This window comes from Stigmatopora nigra, chromosome 8, assembly GCF_051989575.1.
Source record: "Stigmatopora nigra isolate UIUO_SnigA chromosome 8, RoL_Snig_1.1, whole genome shotgun sequence".
NCBI classification, from domain to species: domain Eukaryota; kingdom Metazoa; phylum Chordata; class Actinopteri; order Syngnathiformes; family Syngnathidae; genus Stigmatopora; species Stigmatopora nigra.
This window is the reverse complement of record NC_135515.1, coordinates 3105238-3126497: the sequence shown is the minus strand read 5'-3', so window position 1 is coordinate 3126497 and position 21260 is coordinate 3105238. Positions and strand designations below refer to the sequence as shown.

Sequence of the window (21260 nt, the reverse complement as noted above, 5' to 3'; positions counted from 1 at the left end):
AGTAGACCATGGCCGCGATAATCGAAAAATATAACTTATTTTTTCTGAGTTCTAGTAGCAAAAGTGGCTTCTGCTTATGATTTTTTCATTTTTCATGCTTGAATTTGACAATCTAAATGTGGCCCCTCCAGACTAAACCCTGGCCCATCCCAGCATTAAATCAAAAAATCAACCATAATCTCTCTAACGATGTGGTCAAGTTAATTCCAGTGGATGTTTGGCATTTAGTACAAGTGTAACCACACCATTTGGGAGCCATCCTAATGCCAACGGGCAGCACTTTGGCAATGTTGTTTACAGTAAGTCAATGCGTGTGTGCAAGTTATGGGGTTGTGGCTACATTTTAGTTTACACAGTCAGTAGCAGTATCTGATGAAAAGTAGAAAAACGATCCTTGAGATTGTTCTTGAGAGTCATGAAAGACTTGCACTAACTTGGGGAGTTTTAAAAGAATACACAAGCTTTTAGAGAATTGCATTTAGTTTTTACCATGAAATAAAATATTACAGAACCTTAAGAAATATATTTTTTCAACATATTTGTATTACTATTCCGGCCAAACCATTTTTTGTCATTCAAAAAACAAAAAAAAATGTAGTCTCAATAAAATCTACCGGTTTTACCAATGTATTTTATAATTTTGATATGACTGGAATACTTATATATACTCAGTGGGTTGGTATTTAATTTTGATGTGCATGTTACAATGATAAAAAGATTGTAATCTATTGTATTTCCCTTTTTAAAAAATGTCAAAAATCCAAACCATCCCAAAAAACGATGGAATTAATGTTCCATTAATAAGTTATTACATTTCAGTTAGAATTGGGGGGAGCTAAATTACTTCAAGGGTTATTTTTCTGGATTAATGTTATATACATCTCATGTATTTGATAATTCCATGACTCTCTTTTGAGTCCTGCATCTCAAAAGAAGAATTTCAACCCACCAGCGTCTGATGAAGTAAACATTGAATCAAATGGCTAAAAAACCGACAACCCTTTGTTTCAGAAGATAATGCTTAGCAGACATTTATCCAAGACAACCACACACAACAACAAACATCTCCTCTTGCCCACTTGCATCTCCATTTAAGATGACAAAGAGGACAATCACGTTGCCTATGATCAACAACACGTGTCCCATTCAAAATCTACCTGCTCTCTCAAACCCATATTGACCACCCAAGTACACAAGATGTCTTCTATAAAGCACGCAAACGAATGAAACTCACTAAAGATTAAAAAAAGTCTTTAAGGGAGTCTGGAAGTGACCCAAAGCTGTATTAGTAGTTAATACTATCTGACAGGAAAGTCCAACAGTAACAGCAACAGGAAAAGGAAACACAACCCCCCCACACACACTACCTCCATCCACCACAACATCCTGGATGGTTTGTCAATGTGATATGACTGGATATTTTCAGAAACGGCAATTTGCCTTATGGGTGGTATAAACATGGCATGCAAATATGGCTATTATAAAATACAAGAGATCAAGTTTTGTTACCGTAAGTATTTGTGTGTTTCTTTCTCAGAGCCACAAAATAACGTCATTTCTGCTTGTTGATGACAGACATCTGGTAGATCATGACTATGAGTAGATCTCTAGCACGCTATATTGTAAGTACCCTGGTCATTTAAGGGGGTGCTTTAGTGAATTCGAGAGATTGGAACTCAATGAGCCAATGTAAAAAACGCAAAAAAAGGAATAAAACACACTATAATCCTGTTTTACTGTTGGCCAAGTTTCTAAAGACACTTACCAGAATCAACGGAAACGTAGGCAGAGTTTTTCCGAAGCGTCTGGAATGGTAAATCGTCAACAGGTGGCTTGTCTTCTTTGGTTGAACTGTACCTGGAACACAATTTGGTTGTATTGTTATTCATTCCTTTCTACCACTAAGTTTGCTTGTAGCATCAATTGAATACATTTAAGATATTTACAATTCAAATTTAAGATAAAAACACCCAAAAATCATGACTTACATCCTCCTCTAACCCAATTTCAATTCCATCTTCCGACTCGTCACACGATAAACACAACAAGTCTCCACTATTGTTTTCTATTGAGTCATAAGCCTTCTGCCAGTAAATGTGAGATATTTACAATTCAAATTCAAGGTAAAAACACCCCAGAATCATAACTTCCTTCCTTCTCTAACCCAATTTCAATTCCGTCTTCCGTCTCGTCACACGATAAACACAACAAGTCTCAACTATTGTTTTCTATTGAGTCATAGTCTCTCTACCAGAATACCATTACCATTTTCAACTATGCAGAATCAAACCATTACAAACTGATTCCACTGCACAATTTCAACAGTTACGGATCTTTGGTTTGACAACTCGCAGATAAAAACTCATGAAAGTGGAACATTAAATAACCTCAATGCGTATTTAGCTATGAAAAACACTGGACCCCAAAATGAAAGAACACTTGATGCAACTTTATTGTTACTTTGCACCCACACCCCGATGACTCAGTCCTGATAACGGGATCTTCTGTGGGAAAGCTTGACCATTGTAGGTGTAAAAACAAACGAGCTACAACAACACGGCGTCGCCTCCGGCGCCAAAAAAACGCCGACCGCACACGGGCGGATGAAAGCCCGGCCCGGCCAAGGCCCAGCCGGCGCGCCACTGTCGCTTTGAACGGTAATCCCGAGGGATTCTGGCTTGTTTTACGAGCCCTGTTGCTAACTGGTCGCCGTCTGGCACTTTGGTACGAGTTTGCGGCGTGGCGGAGAACCGACACACTAGCGCTCTGTCTGATTCCCAGTAAGCCGTTTCAACAAGCTCTTGCAAAAAAAAAAAAACACGACTCCCTGATGACGGATGCGAAAAAGTCTTAAATGTGTCACAATGATTATGAGTGAGGCTTTTTAGCATTTCGTTTAAAGTGTTTATGAGTTCTCGTTAAAGCCACGGTTGTCATACTAGATTTTTAACTCATTTTTCACCGTAAATGGAGGGCGCAAAAGTACATAAGTGTCAATTTACTGTTATTTATGGAACTAATGTGACAAATTACTGATTCAGAAATGTAATCTTAAGATTTTTTTCTTCTTGTAGAGTATTAAAATATGTGAATAGGGAAAAATATCATGTAAAATGTGCTATTTTTAATCAACTTGAGTATTTCCGTGACATCTATCAACTAAATCTGATTAATAAAAACAAGATTAGCTAGATTGACTAATTGGCAAATCAAATAACTATTTTAATTGTCAATTATTCTTTCTTAGACATTGTTAACCTTAGATTTTGAACTCATTTTGTCACAGTAAATGGAGGGCGCAAAAGTACATAAGTGTCAATTTAATGTCATTTATGGAACAAATGTGAAAAATCACTAATTCAGAAATGCAATCTATAGATTTTTCTTCTTTTTGAGTACTCAAAGATGAAAAATATCAGGTAAAATGTTTTTAATATGCTATTTTAAATCAGGCACTACAACTTGTATCTTTCCCTGGCATCTACCAACTAAATCTAATTAATAAAAACAAGATTAGCTAAATCGACTAATTGACAACAAATCAAATAACAACTATTTTGATTGTCGAGTATTCTTCCTTAGACATTGTTAACCTTTTTTTTAAGTAAATTTATTGCAGTAACCACCCAGACGAATATAAAACAATACTACAGAGGTGTGTTTTTCCATTACAGTTCCTACATTCTTTCTTTTTATTTTTTTTAACAGCATGTTTCTACGTTTTGTCGTAACTACGGCCTGCTGCTTCAGTTTCTCATTTCCTGTACGGGGTGTGTATCAGATGATGCGTTCTCGTGCGCCCACAAAAACCTTACGACGACAGCAAGACAGAAAAAAACCCTCAAAAAACAACAAAAAAATGAACCATTTTGTAAACATAAAGAAGTTGATTATGCTAATAACCACAAGGTCAGTCTTGTAGTTGAGCTCATTCATCCGGATTGTTTTCCATCCTAATTTAATTTATGAGGAATCTAGGTTGGCTTTGGCTTCCCCCAGCAATTACTTTTTATTTGTTTTAATTATCTGCCATTTTTTTGTACCTTTCTTTTTTAACAAGGCCACTCTGTAAGCTGAGGGGTGCCGGGTGTGTGACTCATAGAAGGCTTTTTACACAGCCTAGAATTGTAGGCTTTTCTTTCTTTTTTTTTTTTTTTTAACTAGATCTTGTTCTCCGTAAATAGCATTGACACACAAGTGGGGAGTTAGCGTCTACCCGCCAATGTGTCGTCTTCCGGGCAAGGACGGTGCGAGAGAAAAAGAGTAGCCATTATGTATTTTTTTTAAACATCCAATAGCGTCATTTTTCAGATTTTGAAACGTTATTTAGTTTCGCTCTCTATATTATTTGTTGTGTGTAATTTATGTATTTTTTTATTACAGTTAATAATCTGAACAAATGTTTTTTTTGTTTTATATCTATAGTTGGAAAAACTTAAGTACTTAAATGTAGTATTTAAAAAAGGGTTTACATGATGGATTTTCACTGTCAAATTAATTATGGATGAAGATAATTTAGAGTGAATAAAGAACCTAAAAACATTTTTTTAAACCAGGTGAAACCAATAAAAGGCAAAAGTAATGTATAATAATAATGAATAAATGAATCATGTAAAAACTTGTAGATTTTGTTTGTAATATGATACTGAAGAAGTACTTACCGTATTTCCGGACTATAAGTCGCATTTATTTCATATTTTTACTGGGGGTGCAACTTATACTCCAGTACGACTTTATTTGTTCATTTTGACTGCCAATAACTTTGCTTTGTTGTATTTTTTGGCCTAAATTTATCCATAAAACTTAATATTTTACATTAACAAGTGCATATTTTGACCCACACATCACTTAGGATAGCCTGCAAAATAAAATTCACGCTCTGCTAAAATTCAAATAAAGAAATATAGAAAAATACGGTGAAAATATGGTTTTGCATACTCTAACAAATATTTACAACCCACATTCCCACAACATAGTAGCTCATATAAACAAACTAAACAAGCTAAAATTCTATTTATTCACGTCATGTCTGAGTCTCCATATATTATTACAACCCCCCCCCCTCTATTTTCCAACATACTCCTGCTTTAATTACCCTTCAAATTATTTACAAGATCCCTCCATAAAAACGGAGAGCAAAACAAGCATCGTTAACCGTTGTTAATGCGGAAAAGGTAGCCAAAAAAAAATGGCAGACTTCTCGGGGCAGGTAACATTTTTTTTCCATCTTACATGAAATTTCCAAACTCTAACTCAGCGTGCAATGTGTCAACTCAGGATGTTGATTTACTGATCAACAGGAGGTGGTCATTTATGACTCAAAAGGGACCTAAAAACTGACCCCAAGTCAGATAAACTCTTCCTAATTTATGCCATGTTAAATTCAGTTTTCTAAAGCTCCGCCCACTGTAAAAAAAAAAAAAAAACACATGGTTTACATTTAAAGTACGACCCCCCCCCTCACACAGCTCATGTTAAACTCTCACTGGTGACTTATTTGATCAAAAGGGGAGACAAGAATGATAAGATATGATATAATTTACAATATTAAGTCAGTGTATTAAGTTTTCTAACCAAGGGTAGTTAAAATGGGATTTTCCCCCTTAAAAAAATGACCGATGAAATGTTCCTGAGTCAATGTGTGTTTGTCTAGAAGGCGACATAGGAAATGACACACTTCCTCAATTGTGAAAATATTAATCATAAACTTCCTTAACTTTCTTGAACAAGCTGTTCAATTTTTCCAAATTAAATCAATTCTCTCGGAGACGGGTTGTAAAAAAAATGTAGGGAGTTTTCAGACTGGGTGGGCTTTGGCTCCGGAAATGATGTTAGTACTAGAATTTAAGAGAGGTGAGATTTAAAAGAGTTTTTTTTGGGGGTATTTGTGTTTTAAAAAAAGAAAAAAATGGCTGGGCCTACTGTTAATTGGTTGCCAGCCAATTGCAGTGCAAAATGCGACAAAAAAAATCACACTCATATCAAAGGACAAGTCATAGTCTATTGTGCATGTGGGTTGAAACTGGAGAACCCGGAAAAAAGCCATGCGGGCATGGGGAGAACTTGAAAATTCCACATAGGAAGGTCAGAACTCACTAGGGATTCAAGCCTTGACATCAGTGAGGTAGATACACTCACAACTCACCACAAAATATCATATTCCTCAAAATTCCATATATGAAATATGATATCTGCAGGGTTAATAAAGAGTTTGTTTCTTTACTAACTATTAGTGGGCTTACAGTATGAATACAGTGCGAAAAAAACGACATTTAAGACAAATATTTTGCAATTTATTTACATTTGTGTTGCATTTTTAGCAAAATTTGACTTTTCTAACTTGTTTTAATATTTTTTCTGTCAAAAAAAATCAACTTTTTGGTAGAAAAATATTGAGGAGATCATTTTTTTTAGGCCAAGCCTTTAAACTATGTATCAAAGTAGCGGCCCGGGGGCCAAATGTGGCCCGCTGCATCATTTTCTATGGCCCAGCTTTAAACTGTCAAATGATGATAAGTTACATATGTCTGAATCTTACATGAACTGTGACTTTAAAAACAACTTTAACAAATTAGATCGAACAATTAGTCAGTTTGGCTTAGTAAAATACTATAAACTGGTAAAACTATTTCTCAATAGTAAGTACTTAGAATGTTTCACTCCGAAAACTGAAAAAAAACGCCCGATACATCAAGTATTTACGATTGCGTAAGCAGAGATAAGATAAATTTGGATTACTAAAGTATGTAAACTTTGGAAAACTCCTTATCTTTCAGTTCAGGAGAGGAAGTCTGAAAAAAATGGCCCCGGTTTGAGGATTGGACAAGAAATACTTTATACTTTCAGCTGTAGTTTTACTTGCCGCACCATAATAAATAGCCAAGAAGTCCGGATCAAGGCCCGTGTAACGTATATATGGAGCGAAGTGGCCCGCGGCGCTGGAATGTCACTCAAAATTCCCGGAGACCTTCATCTGTCTCTGTGTTTGCTGGCTTCCTTTATGTTTGTTTAACTTTGTGGAGACCCCCCAGAGGCTGCGCGCTAGACCATCACGCACCCAAAAGGACTGCGTTCTCCCACTTGGAGCGAGCCGGCTTGCCAGATTCCCTCCCACGCCGTCTCTCCCACTCACTGTCTGCGTTTACTCTCGTGTGAGGCGCTCATGTCAGACCCAAATCCTACTTTCGTCTACTTTTTTTGACCCCTTTTTAGCAGAGAAGACATTTATGCTAGTTTGGGGGGAATTTTAAAGCAAGGTGATATGGGCCTTAAATGAACAAAACTTTCTTTTTAATGATTTCCCTTTTTTTTTTGCAATTTTTGTTGTTGTTCTTCTTGTGGATGCGAACTTTGCAGTACTACTACTACATCTTTTGTGACGTGTGTTATAGTTAGGCTGCATTTCCACCGAGTTTATCATTTTAATGATTTTTTTTTAATCTACTGCAACGTCAACTTGATTTTACGTGGGCAGGACCATTTTAGATAAAATATTTAGATTTTCTTTTATATAAATGGATTAAAAGAACTAGATTAAAAGCCCTGAATATTCAGTTTTTCATCTAAAAAAATATTTTAGCTTCTTTTTATATATTTTAAGATTTTACAAAATGATTTTTGAACTAAAAACACAGAAAAAAATGATTAAAAAATGACAATTATTGATTTAAAAAGGGGAAATCTGTAATTTAATATACATCTATACTCTTCATTTGAATTTGATCCTAAAACAGAAAGTCATGATTGACTTTCCTGGGCCACACAAAATGATGCGGCGGACCAGATTTGCCCCCCGGGCCGCCACTTTGACACCATAATCTACTGCCTCAGTTTTAAAATCATCCAGGCCTAGCATAGCGTGAAAGTACTTAGTCATTTCTCTTCCGTGTAAGGGGAAAGTGAACTCACACTGAGCGGGGTTACTAAGTGTTCACCGGGAGGTCACCAGTGGTGACTCACCTGACTCCCCAGCAAGGCACACTTGACTCTTGGATGTTCTTTGTGAGTCAGAGCAAGGTGGACGGATTGGGCCATACTGCTCTATGTCCCGGTAATTTATGAAACTTGTCCCAGACTCCTCGCTAACGAAGAAAGCCACAAACTTTTAAATTAGAAATGTCCTTTTCCTTCTGGGGCGCCACTCTCATTAGACTGTCCAGCTGAATTTTGGCAGTAAAAAAAGCAACCCTCTCAGCTTAAGGTTGTGTTTTTGGCAAATGATTTATTTTAAGGCGACAGTACGTCATTCGCCATGTATGTGAATTAGACATGGAAAAATTGGGGATATTGGCCTTTCTGCTGGAATGTGATATTCCCTATAACCTCTATATGAGAAGATTGAATTTAAGTCTAAAATTTTGAATGAAGTACATTTTTATATAAATTTGCTGTTCTCTAAATATGTAGAAAACAGGTATAGACCGATACAAAAACTGACAGTTAGGAAAAAAACTTAAAAGTTCATAAGTACCATATTTTTCAGACTATAATTCGCACTGGCCCCCAAAAAAAATTAAAAATGAAAGGGTAGAAAAATACATAAGTGCCACTGGAGTATGAATTGCATTTTAATATATAGATATAAATAATTTATTAATATTTATAATAAGTTAAAAAAAATAAATTGTGCATTAATATTACAATTATTTAATTATATTTTAATATATTGATATATATTATTTATCAATATTTGTAATTATTTAATTATATTTTAATATATTGATATATATTATTTATCAATATTTGTAATTATTTAATTATATTTTAATATATTAATATATATTGTATATATATTTTTTTTTATCCAAAACCAAAAGTAAACATTATACCAAGGCAATAGTAAAATATGGAACCACAGATTAAAATAGGCACCTGCAAAAAAATAACGTAAGTTGTTTCCTATCAGGATTCCAAAACTAAACAGCATATACAAGTCATATTTAAGTATAAGTGGCAGGCTCAGTCTAACTATGAAAAAAATGACTTATAGTCCAGAAAATACAGTATATTTGGATGTAATGTGTATTCAGGTTGGTCCTGTCATTTCACCTAAAAATCAAATATGGCTGCATAACTTTTTTTAAAGACCACATGTGCATGCATTTGTGAGGATGAGCACCTGCGTTTTGTTTGTCCTCTTTAAATCTGACATCTGTGGAGGCCGGCAGCCACCCGCTGTGCTCAGATGGCAGGAAATTTCCACAGCAACATCCTCACGCCTGAAGGCACCTGGAAGAAGACCAAAAGAAATATATGTGTGAAGATGTACTCTTTTTTTGTTTTTGTTTGCAAGCTTGTTCATGTACACTAATGTTATGGTTAAAAGGAATATTTTACCATGATGTTGACTATAAGTATGATTCACATACTCTTCTATTGCATTACTTGCACAATATTTTGGGGGGGGAAAGCCTGGATTTACCACTTATTTATATTAGTACTGTCTATGATATTCTGTTTGATGGTGTGGCATAATAAATATATAACATAAAATGTGTTGGAAATGTTATAATTGGATACTGTACTTGCAAACAATATAACATTCTGGAAATAGGCCTGCAAATGAACAAGTGGTTAAAAAGATCACGTGTTTTGGCGTTTCTCCATGGAACCGAATTGCCTCACAATAGTTGCAAATTACATTTTTTATGGACATTAACAGCCTGTCCTGATATTTAATAAATACTAACACCAGAGTGAGTTAATGGTAGAATTCCATGTCATCAGTGCTCTCTACTGGTTGATGACAAGCAATACATTAGTACAAGTTACAAATGTTAGTTTAAACTCAGATCCGCCTCGTCCATCGCGATTAATACAGTTTATTCTTAAATTAATTGGACATTTCAATAGTAAATACATACCAAAAGCCATCTTTAAGCGTTAAGTATTGTGAGCGTGTTAATGCTGACCCGCAAGGACGCGCAAACCACGCGCAACAACTTTGCGACCTTTACGACAGTCCGTCAATGGCGCACGTGTCGGATTACGGCATCGCGAAGAAGATGGCGGAGGGAGTAAACGATGCCGAGCTACTCAAGGAGAAGGCCAATAAATACTTTAAAGGTGAGCTGGCAATGCTGTCAAGTCGGCGGTGCGCGTCGGTAGTAGAGAGCAGACGACGGCGTTACCGGTTTTCGCACAACAGGCCAAAAGATCCACTTTAAAGGGGCCCCGATCACAGTCACACGTCAATGTGAAGCAAAGCTAAGCAGGCATGCTAACGCGTGAAGCCCATTCATTGGACTCTTGTAAGCGACTAGCTAAAGCTAACGTTATCTTATACCGCGTGAGTTATTGTTGCACAAAAATCAAATTTGCGTCGGAGTAAATTCGATCAATATGGTGCCTGGTCCTATGTTTTTATTTTAATAAAATCGTAAATGAAGGATCTTACTTGACGTACTTCGAAGTTGATAGAATATTCTATGATTTAATGGAACCATCATCATGTGAATAGTTGCGCTCATCGACACACAATCGACAATCAAATTAATTTTATCACCTGGTCGTGAATCTGATGTTAACATCAGCTGTTATCTTTGATAAGGCCTTATTACAATATTTTTAAAAATCCCCACCATAATCCAAATAAAACAAAAGTTATCTCGTTTTGACTCGTCATGTTATGTAAATAAGTGCTTGGGCTTTCATGATAAATGTGTTATATAAAATGAATAATTTAGTAATTGGTTTTCATTTAAAGATGGAGAATAATAATAAACTAATACTTGTTTTATTACATTTATATCGTGTCAAGAATGCTATCTTTTATTTTTACTATCAATATGGAGTTTTATTTTGGTAGTAGTAAACTGTAGGAACACAGCCATATTACCAAAACTCAAAAAATCTAAAATTTTCTGACATAGAACTTTAGACACTTTCTCTTATCACTAAATTTGACTTCTATGCAACAAAAGCCAACATAATGGTGGTTTCTTTCACTGTAAAGGTCATTAGCAAATTATTAAGGTAGTTCATCAATGAGAGAAATGCTAGATATTGGCTACATCATTGTAAAAATGTCTTCTTCTGTTTTTCTTTTTCAGATAAAGACTATGAAAATGCCATCAAGTATTACTCTGAGGCCCTGGAACTCAACCCAACCAATGCAATCTACTACAGCAACCGCAGCCTGGCGTACCTGCGCACCGAGTGCTACGGGTACGCCTTGGCAGATGCCACCAAGGCCCTGGATATTGACAAAAACTATATCAAAGGGTATTACCGCCGGGCCACTTCAAACATGGCGCTGGGCAAGTTCAAGGCCGCGCTTAAGGACTACGAGACGGTAAAGCAACCTGGCAAAATCTAGTCCACGTACAGCTAATCCCAACACTTTGCAAAAGGGATTATGTGCTAATCATGTGGTGTTGTGTCTACCATACGCTTTGCACAAATCACCCTGTACATTTTTTTGTTTTAGGATGATGTTTTTTAATGATTTTGTTGTGTGTTAACAGGTGGTACGCGTTCGACCGAATGACAAAGACGCCAAGATGAAGTACCAGGAATGTAACAAGATCGTTAAACAGAAGGCCTTCGAAAGAGCCATTGCTAGCGATGAGATCAAAAAGTCGGTGGTTGATTCGCTTGATATTGAAAGCATGAGTAAGTGTTTAAATAAAAAAATAATAATAGAGTCATATAGAAGTTTTTGGTGCCATTTTGAAACCATGCCACTGTTTTGTTGCAGCAATCGAAGACGACTACACTGGCCCCAAACTGGAGGACGGAAAAGTCACTTTAAATTTCATGAAGGAAATGATGGACTGGTTCAAAGAACAGAAGAAATTGCACAGAAAGTGCGCATATCAAGTAAGACGCTTAGTGGTCAAAAGCGAACAGACTGGTGGAGTAAACATGGAATAAAACGTTCTGTTTTTTTTTGCAGATTTTGGTGCAAGTCAAAGACCTTTTATCCAAACTACCGAGTCTTGTAGAAGTCACAATACAAGAGGTAGAGATGTCTTTATTTTTCTACTATTACATTTGTTTCCAATGGTCTTTGTTTATGGAATCTTTGATCCAAGTCAACTGCAAAAACATTTTTTCAACAGGCTGAAAAAATAACAATTTGTGGCGATACACACGGGCAGTACTACGATCTTCTCAATATCTTCGAGTTGAACGGCCTCCCGGCAGAGGGCAATCCTTACGTATCCTTTTCCACTTTTGGTCTTAGAATTTCTCGCATTTGCCAAAAAAATCTTCTTAACCAAGTTAAATTCAGCTTTTCAATGGTGACTTTGTGGACCGTGGATCTTTTTCAGTGGAGGTCATCCTCACGTTGTTTGGATTCAAGCTTCTCTTCCCTGACAACTTCCATTTGTTGCGAGGTAAGCCGTTAGCATAAAAACGCTATTTCTCAAGAATCTAGCGTTAACTAAAGATGGCTTAATGGCAGGTAACCACGAGACGGACAACATGAATCAAATGTACGGCTTTGAGGGGGAAGTGAAGGCCAAGTACACGGCACAAATGTTCCAGCTATTCAGTGAAGTCTTCCAGTGGCTGCCACTAGCGCAGTGCATCAACAGCAAAATACTGGTGTGTAAACCAAGACTCTCGTCTCAATTCAGTTTTTTGTCAGTGCCGGGTTTCAAACATTTTTTTTTACTCAGGTGATGCACGGTGGTCTATTCAGCGAAGATGGCGTCACGTTGGAGGACCTCAGGAAGATCGAGAGGAACAGACAGCCTCCAGATTCGGGTATTTTGAAGGGCAGAGGGGTATTTAGGCTTGTGGTTGTGTTTTTGTGGGTAGTAGGGTGTATGTATTTGTTCTACAATCTCCCTTTTGCGACTTGTTTGCAGGTCCTATGTGCGATCTCCTCTGGTCAGACCCCCAGCCTCAGGTTAAGCTCCGCCCTACACTCATCCCGCCTCTTAAAAATGCTCCTCAGTTAAACAAAGTTTTGTGTTTTCTTTCTTTTTTTACAGAATGGGCGATCCATCAGCAAGCGGGGCGTCAGCTGCCAGTTCGGTCCTGATGTGACCGAGCGCTTCCTGGATCAGAACAAGCTGGATTTCATCATTCGAAGTCACGAAGTTAAAGCAGAGGGTTACGAGGTCACTCACTCAGGGAAGTGTATCACAGTCTTCTCGGCGCCCAACTACTGGTTAGTAACTTTTATCCGTTCTGGGTGTGGTATCCTGGCATTTCTTGACATTTCCCCGTACTTCTTCTCCAGTGACCAGATGGGAAACAAAGGAGCTTTTATCCATCTCAGGGGATCTGATCTCAAGCCAGAGTTCCACCAGTTCACTGCCGTGGTAAGTGTACTGCATTTATGTACTCCCAAAGGCTTGGACTTTGAGTTTGTCTCATTTTCTTCCTTCCTTTTGCTTTCCAGCCTCATCCGAATGTCAAGCCCATGGCGTACGCCAACACGTTAATGCAGATGGGGATGATGTAGGCAATCGAGGAAACATGGAAGCGTCGGACATCATTTCCCTCAGTGCTCCCCGACTCCTTCTTAGGCCTAAGGGAACTCGTTCCTTCTCACTTTTTGAGTGAGATTTCTTAGACCCCACCCACCCCTCACCTGGTCCCCTAAGGTTACCACTTCCAAACTGGAAAACATTTGCTCGCCTCCTACACGACAGTCAGAATCTTGTTTTTTTCCTCTTTTTTTTAAACGATTGACATGGATCACCTTTCTGGTCCGTACCAAAGATGTATAACTGAAATTGTCACTCGGCAACAACGCTCAGCGTTGGAATCACGCGTAAAGATGGAATGGTTTCAAGAACGCCATGTCCATCAGTGTCTCCTAACAAACGGTATATTTGTTTCCGTGTTTTATTACTTTTTCAGGTATATGTTCGATCCCAGCTCGAAAAAAAAAAAAAAGACTGTCTCTGGGTTCTCACCGAGGTGCTGTTAGCCATTTTTTGACGTGTTAGCTAGACCAGACGTACTGAACGTTTAATTTGCACTGCTTCTTCCAGAGGAAGATACTGCTGCTCCTCCCTCGCTATCATATTTTCACCCCGGCAGCTCATACACCGTCCCCAAACTCTGAACCCAAACACCCAAAAATGTCACCCGGAATTGTGGATAAAGTCCGGTAGCACAGGCAACATAACAAACAAACAAAAAAAAGACGTCCATCATGTAACCCTGTCTTGAAAACGCACAGCTTCATTGTAACATGACCCTTGACTTTTTAGGTAAAGAAATACACTGATGTGTATGTATATATACTGTATCATTTATTGAAATTCCATGTAAGGTTTGGAGAAAAAAATGAATAAAACAAAAAAAGTCCAGAGATTTTAGAAATGTGTTTTGCATCCTTATTTGTGGGGACAAAAACTTTTATGTTTGTTTAAAATGAAATTAGTTTGTTTCTTTCAAAAACGTGGGGGAAATGTCATAAACGCATCTATAGTTGTATCACGCGCAAAGTCGCCTATATATGACGTCAAGACGCGCAGAAGCAGCTGATCTGGTCGCATCAATATGTCGTCAGTAAATGCGCACCGCGTTGTCAACACTGCACGAGTTTCACCTTGTTGCCAACCTGCTCAGACGCGTATTTACGCACATCAGCGATACGACAAACGACGCTGATTAGACCCAACATGCCGAAATATTGTTCGGTACCAAACTGTAAAAACGATTCGACGAGCGGCACCGATCCAAAAAGCTTTTACAAGTAAGACACCTTGACTTCATGTTTCGTTTTAACATGTGTCCGCTTACGGTCGTCTGAGTGACGGCGTGTTTTTCTATTTGTTGTTTCAATAGATACTTTGATTTTTTTTTAAAATCGGACATTTATCATAAGACAAAGAACGGACATTCTTATTTGTAACGCTGCGTTTATCACACGTCCTGCTTTTTGACCTTTGAGCTTAGATTTTAAAATCCTGACGCGTCATTTTCTTCTATTTTTTTTAGATGACGTGTTGATACCCGAGTTAAACAATATTCTTAACATGACTAGTCAAGATGGATAACACTGAGTTCCATTCCATATAATAAAGTTTTTGTCGCATTTAGATTCACGTAGGCTACAACGAATAAAATTACCAATCTAATCCTTTTCTACATCTATCAACTCTATATTCAATTATTTAGAGCACATGTGTCAAAGTGGTGGCCCGGGGGCCAAATGTGGCCCACTGCATCACTTTGTGTGGCCCGGGAAAGTCAATCATGAGTGCTGTCTTTCTGTTTTAGGATCAAATTAAAATAAAGATTATAGATATATATTAAATTTCCCGATTTTGCCCCTTTTAAATCATTAATTGTCATTTTTTAATCGTTTTTTCAGTTGTCAGTTCAAAATTAATTTGAAAAATCCCTGATTTAGGGCCAATCCAAAAATCTGACAATATCTACTGCCAAAAATATGAAATTACATCTGTTTTTGGCCCCCCTTAGATTCCCCCTGCACGATCCGGAGCAGCTGCAACTATGGCTGAGAAACATCGGCCGCGACAACTGGACTCCATCTCGACATCAATACATCTGCCACGAGCATTTTGTCTCGTCATGCTTCAAGGTCCGATGGGGGATTCGAAACCTCGAGAGCGACGCCGTGCCCACCGTCTTCCACAGAGCGGAGGTAACGCAAATTTTCCGTCTGAGTGGGCAAACTTTGGGGCCCGGGGGCCACATTAACTTTAAAAATTTGACAGATGGGCCGGGGTCACCACAAGATACGATACACATAAAAAAGTGCATCCGTTAACAGTACATATGAAACATAAACAGAAAAAGGACTAAAGTATTGACATACATCACTCATCATTAAAGTAAAAAGTATAAAGTACAAAGTCAAGTAAAAAGGAGTTTAAGAAATATTAAAATGTCATTTAAAAAAGGCCTATGTCTGACCTACATAAACGTTTGAACCAACTAATTCAATTTTTATAGAAACGCAAAGCGACGGACGACAACGAGAAGAACGTCAAAGTGCTTCGTAGGGAAGCCGACTCCGTCTATGCCGACGGTGAGCTCCCTTACCTGAGTGTGCTTCCTTTACTGGATGGGCGAGACGTCGGGCGGCTGGTCCTGCTTCCCGAAAGCGGTGTCGTGGACATGGAGGGCGCTGGGGAAACGCAGCTTATAGCCTACTTCGAGACTGTTCCCGATGGTGTCTCGGGCCAAGCGCTGGTTTCCTCGGAAACGGTGCTGTCGTCGGCTTTGAGCCCGGAGCCCATCGCCTCCACGCTGCCCATCGTGTCCAAGCACGCCCCGCCGCGGCCGCCGTCCGAGGCCCTCCTGCTGGAGAGAGAAGAACAGCAAGATGAGGAAGATGAAGATTCGGAGAGCTGGGACCATCAATTGGAGGAACATTGGTGAGCATTTTCTTTAAAAAGGGACATCAATTCAAAGTATGTGAGAAAACCAACTAAAATGTGTCATTTTTAAAGGCAAAAAAGTAATAATAATTCAAGTGTACTGACTGTTAAAACCCAAAATAAACATTGTTTTAGATCTATAAAAAAAACCTGAATATTCAGGGCTTTTAATCCAGTTCCAAAATGAAATGTAGAAAGATTTCATCCAAAAAAAAAAAAAAAAAAGTCTTATTCAATCATCATTGGAATCAGATGACTCAAAAACTGGAACTCCAGTGTAAAAATATGTGGTAATCTCAACCCCCCAAAAAATAAAGATAAACACAAGAATGATTCATAATAAAAATATACTGTATAAAATTGCCTAGCATTTTGGCTCATTTAGAGCATAATATTAACATTGACTAAATAAACATGCCCAAAATGTGACATTTACATACTTTAAGATTGTTTTTTTTCCATTTCCATAAAACTCTCATACTGTATGCAGATAGAAAATTTCCTCGACCAATAAAAATTGAGTTTGAAGTGGCATATTTAATAAAATCAAAACCTAAATGCAGTTAATTTATGCATGTTTGTCACATGGCAGCTACCACAAACCCCACCCGAACAAGGAGCAACTGGAAACCACAGTGGCCCAATTGCAAAAGAAAGTCAAACTCCTACACCAACGCCATCGGCGCCACCTAGACAAAATGCTCGGCCTTGAAAATACCGTCAGTCAGCTTCGGCAAAAAAATATGATGACGGAAGAGAGACTGCAGCTTCTGGAAAGGGTGAGTACATGCATTTTTTCCTCTTGATACATTTTTATATCTACATTTGTAAGAAATCTTGCCAAGCTGACGTCAAACGGGTCAAAATATGGCAAAAAAGTAGGTTGGGTTGGACTATTAAATCAGATTTTTGGGGGGAAAATGTAGATTTTTTGCCAAGTGGCTAAATAGTGTAAATATTATTACTCCGAAAAATTGCATATTTGTCGTATTTGGCGTCAAAATCAGCTTTTACGGCAAATGATGTTGTGTCAAAATGAGATTCCTTTAGATAAGAGAGCTACAAAGTTACAAAAAATAATCATTCTGGCCTTCAAAAACAACAAAAAATTAAGAGCTTAATATTTTAAGTCAAACAACTTCAATTTGTATACTTTTTAGGAGATTGGAATCACGTAAAAGCAGCAGAATAAAAATAAAAACACAAATATGTTGGTATTAAATACAAATTTACCAGTGTATTTAAAATCTGGAAAATCTGCTATTTACTGACATATTCTTCCAAATGTTGCCTTTTTTAGGCGTACCTCCAAAACAGCGGCGGCGTTTGCGACAGCGGCGAAACCGTGGCTATCATCTACGAGGAAGACGACGCGGCGGCCTTTTTCTACACTCTTGGCCAGGACAAACTTTAAATGTCCCTTCTGGGAGCCATTTTTTTTTTTTTTTTTGCTAAATGATTAAAATGACACACTGATTTTCACCATCAAACATAAGATGTGTGTTTTTAACCATCACACTCCTTATTTTCCTGCTTATACTTTTATGATGATTTTTTTTCTCCATAACAAAAGTCAATTAAAAAGTACTTTCAATCATGCACACAATTGTTTTGTTGATTTTGTTTTTATATATATATAATAAAGCGAATATTCCAAAACTAGAGGAATACATATTTGACATAGTTTTCCAGTTTTGTAGTCTAAATCAAGTACAGTAATCCCTCGAATATTGCGGTTAATGTAGACCAAACATGGCCGTGACTATCTCTAATATTTTCATGAATTCAAAAAAAATAATAGAAGTATTTAAATAATTAATAACAGACAGTATTGAAAATAAATGATTAAAACTATAGCCTAGTCATTTAATTGAACAGTAGATATATACTTGGCCACGAGAGGGCACCAAAGATCTTTCCTATACATTTCTCATGAATCTTAAATTATTGAGGGCTACTGTGCAAGAAGGCCACTGACATTTTCTGCTGGTTATTAATGAATTAATTTTTTTAATGGTCTACCAAGCAGCTTCCGTCCCGAGCGTCGGGGGTGCTGGTTTGCTATCTCGCTTGTGGAATTTAAGGGAGGGAGTATTTCATGCTTTTGGCTTCTGGCTGGGCTTCTTTTTTTATCAGAGGGCATGAACTCCCATCTAATGGGCCTCGTGTTCCTCCACAACACGACCAGACGACATAAAGGTTGTCGGTACAATCTGACCCCACAAAATCAACACACTGTGTTCCTTCCTCCCTTCTTTAGCTTCCGATTTGGATTCTTTTAAGCAGTCCATACTTGCCACTTGAGTCTTTTAATTCTGAATTTTACTCTTTCTTTGCTGACAACAACTTCTAACTAAGGTTAACTTGCGTGGTGGCATAAACGAGCACTGCAGAATTGCTCCTAAAGTGATCCTTGGATCTTGGACACTTCAAACGTGTCCAGCAATGTTATGTTTGGACCTTTGGTGTTGATGGGATGGCCTTAGCTTACTGGAAATAGACTTTTATTGACGTCTTATGTTTTTACTAATCTGAAATGTGAAATTCGGAGTTGACTACAAGTGTTGCAATTGGCAGGTTGCCTTGGAGAATTTGGAAAATGAAAGAGTGGCCGTGCGTATCAGGTCATACTGATAAAAGTTGGCATCCTAGCTTCTGATATGAAACTCGGCGACGGGTGGAGTCTGCATGAGTCTGGCGGAGATGGAGACAGAGTCGGGTATTAAACCCGAGGGCTGAGGGCCAAACACGGCCCGACGATTGACTTGAGGAAAATCCAAATGGCATTTCTGCACTTCTTAATGAAAGACTTCCAAGATCCAGATTTTAAAAAAAAACAAAACAGAGATTATGAGCAGGATTTTCCAAATTTGACTGGAAAACAATTTTTTAGATATAATATTTAGATATTTTTTCTGGATTAAAAGACGTGAATATTCAGTAATCTATAGATCTAAAACAATGTTTATTTGAGCTTTTTTTAAATATACTTTTAGATTTTACAAAATTATTTTTGAACTAAAAACAGAAAAAATGATAAAAAATGACAATTATTTATTTAAATGGGGGGAAATCTTGAAATTTAATATACATCTATACTCTTCAATTGAATTTGATCCTAAACCAGAAAGTCAACACTCATGATTGACTTTCCCGGGCCACACAAAATTATGGGTCGAGCCACATTTAGCCCCCGGGCCGCCACTTTGACACCTGTGTCCTAGCTGCAGTAAAATTCTCCACAATTTTGAATGCAAGGGCACTACTTCACTACCCCATTCAAAGATATTTGACATCTCTAGCTGTATTTGATCCTGAAATGTCTTCACGGGCCAAAACACAGCAGGAATTTGGCCTTCAGTAGCAAAAAAAGACCGTTTTTTTTGTTACAGCATTGACTGAGTTTGTTTGAACAGACATGGGGAGAGATGGAGTATTTCTTACTGGCAGTTGGAGTGGGGGGCCACGGGGAAGGGGGGAGTGGGGGCATCATTTTCATTCCAGCTTCAGGTGCTAAGCAACCTCTCGGCCCAGTGCATTCCCCAGTTTCGGTCACGTGACCAATGGCTCTGGCCGGACACGGATTGGATCAAACCGCCATGGTCAGATAGGAAAAAGTGCCTTTGGGATTTGTTTCATTTTTTTTCCGTTCAAAGTCAATCATTAGCTCGCTCAAATATAGTCCAACTGGTCAAACATGCCTGGAGGGTCCTATTTTAGACAACAATAAGAAAATAAAAGTCAGGTAGAGGTAAAAGAACAGAAAAAGTATATAAATGTTTGTACACGGAATGGGCTTTTGTTTCACTGTGCAATATTTTAGAACTTACCTTGCCAGCCTGTGACTTTTTATATTTTTATGAATGACATATTTATGTTTTTATTTACTGGGAAAACACACTTTGTGGAGTAGGACCATCAATTTCATTATAAGCAGCTATGTATGATGACAATAAAGGCTTTTGATTGATTTATTTTATTTATAGACTCAAAAATACCTATTGGGAAAAACATATGTATATATTTTAAATAGATTTTTTTATTTTTGGTAAAATATTTTCTACTTTATTAGAATTTTTGCCCTGAAACAAAGTCAACACACATGATTTCCTCCAATGGGCAAAATGACGCCATTTCGAACCTGTGCTATACAATATTAAACCCTAAAAATTCCCATAAAATATTAACTATTTAAAAAAAAACATGACATATACATATATTAAGCAACCCACAAAAACACACATGATTTCAAAGGACACATTTTAAAGTATGACCTAATTGCATTGCTGTCAATGGAGATATTTTCTAAGCCAATCGAGTGGCTTTAATTACCGAGTCGCGTCATTACCGGCGGCGATGCGACACCGATACGCCACCGTAAGATGACACGCTTGTTTGCCAATCGCCAATCAATATTTTAGCACGCCGTCACTTACTGGGTGTGACACATTGGCTCCAACAACATCTTCACCTTTAAAGCTCCCATTCATTATTAGCTATAACCATATTTTATTAATTGTTTTATAAATGAAAAACGTACTGTTTTTAGCATCTCAAAACAACACTGGAAATGTGAGTCAGTAATGACATTTTTATTCCTTTTATGTGACACTTTTGACTCTTTTTGATGAATAAAATGTACTTTTTTTTCTTCTTTTTTGTAACTTATCTTTCTTCCAAAGAATTCTTTTCTCACGGACAAAAAGCCCTTTTATTTGAGTAGCTGTCACTTGATTTATGGCTCCATAAAAATAAAAATAAGCCTCTGTTCTCCCTTTTTTCCTGTTAAATTTCAAACAGAAGTGAAAATTCAAGAAGCACGAAGATGTTTATTGTGCAAAAAACGACAAACAGTGCAAAAATGCCGTCGACTTCGCAATCAACGTGTCAAAGGGTGGGATTAACGAGGCTTTTAGTTGGGTGTTTATCACCCGCATATTT

At 37.5% G+C, this 21260-nt stretch overlaps 2 protein-coding genes and 1 long non-coding RNA gene across 3 annotated transcripts; 2 read left to right on the top strand and 1 right to left on the bottom strand.

Moving 5' to 3' along the window:
• Positions 1-1763: 1763 nt before the first annotated feature.
• LOC144200945 (uncharacterized) lies at positions 1764-10119 on the bottom strand. Its single transcript, XR_013327228.1, has 3 exons — positions 9864-10119; positions 9119-9228; positions 1764-1857 (listed from the first exon to the last, which is right to left on the bottom strand). It is a non-coding gene; the product is annotated as an uncharacterized LOC144200945 (long non-coding RNA).
• ppp5c (protein phosphatase 5, catalytic subunit) lies at positions 9899-14289 on the top strand. Its single transcript, XM_077723336.1, has 13 exons — positions 9899-10065; positions 11052-11293; positions 11466-11613; positions 11699-11820; positions 11897-11962; positions 12063-12161; positions 12236-12341; positions 12410-12552; positions 12627-12714; positions 12819-12859; positions 12945-13123; positions 13196-13277; positions 13358-14289. Exons 1-13 carry the CDS (start codon positions 9969-9971, stop codon positions 13418-13420), a joined length of 1476 nt encoding a protein of 491 aa, XP_077579462.1. The 5' UTR covers positions 9899-9968; the 3' UTR covers positions 13421-14289.
• A 170-nt stretch (positions 14290-14459) lies between these two features.
• Positions 14460-17919, top strand: LOC144200493 (uncharacterized). The gene is made up of 5 exons (XM_077722699.1): positions 14460-14665; positions 15397-15580; positions 15892-16316; positions 16912-17098; positions 17620-17919. The coding sequence occupies exons 1-5, from the start codon at positions 14592-14594 to the stop codon at positions 17731-17733; spliced, it is 984 nt and encodes a 327-aa protein (XP_077578825.1). The 5' UTR covers positions 14460-14591; the 3' UTR covers positions 17734-17919.
• Positions 17920-21260: the final 3341 nt, after the last annotated feature.

Coding starts and splice junctions, on each gene's coding strand:
- LOC144200493 (XM_077722699.1), top strand. CDS start 14,592: ATGCCGAAATATTGTTCGGTACCAAACTGTAAAAACGATTCGACGAGC. Junction 15,581..15,891: donor CCGTCTTCCACAGAGCGGAG/GTAACGCAAATT, acceptor CAATTTTTATAG/AAACGCAAAGCGACGGACGA. Junction 16,317..16,911: donor CATCAATTGGAGGAACATTG/GTGAGCATTTTC, acceptor GTCACATGGCAG/CTACCACAAACCCCACCCGA.
- ppp5c (XM_077723336.1), top strand. CDS start 9,969: ATGGCGCACGTGTCGGATTACGGCATCGCGAAGAAGATGGCGGAGGGA. Junction 11,294..11,465: donor CGCTTAAGGACTACGAGACG/GTAAAGCAACCT, acceptor GTGTGTTAACAG/GTGGTACGCGTTCGACCGAA. Junction 11,821..11,896: donor ACAGAAAGTGCGCATATCAA/GTAAGACGCTTA, acceptor TTTTTTTTGCAG/ATTTTGGTGCAAGTCAAAGA.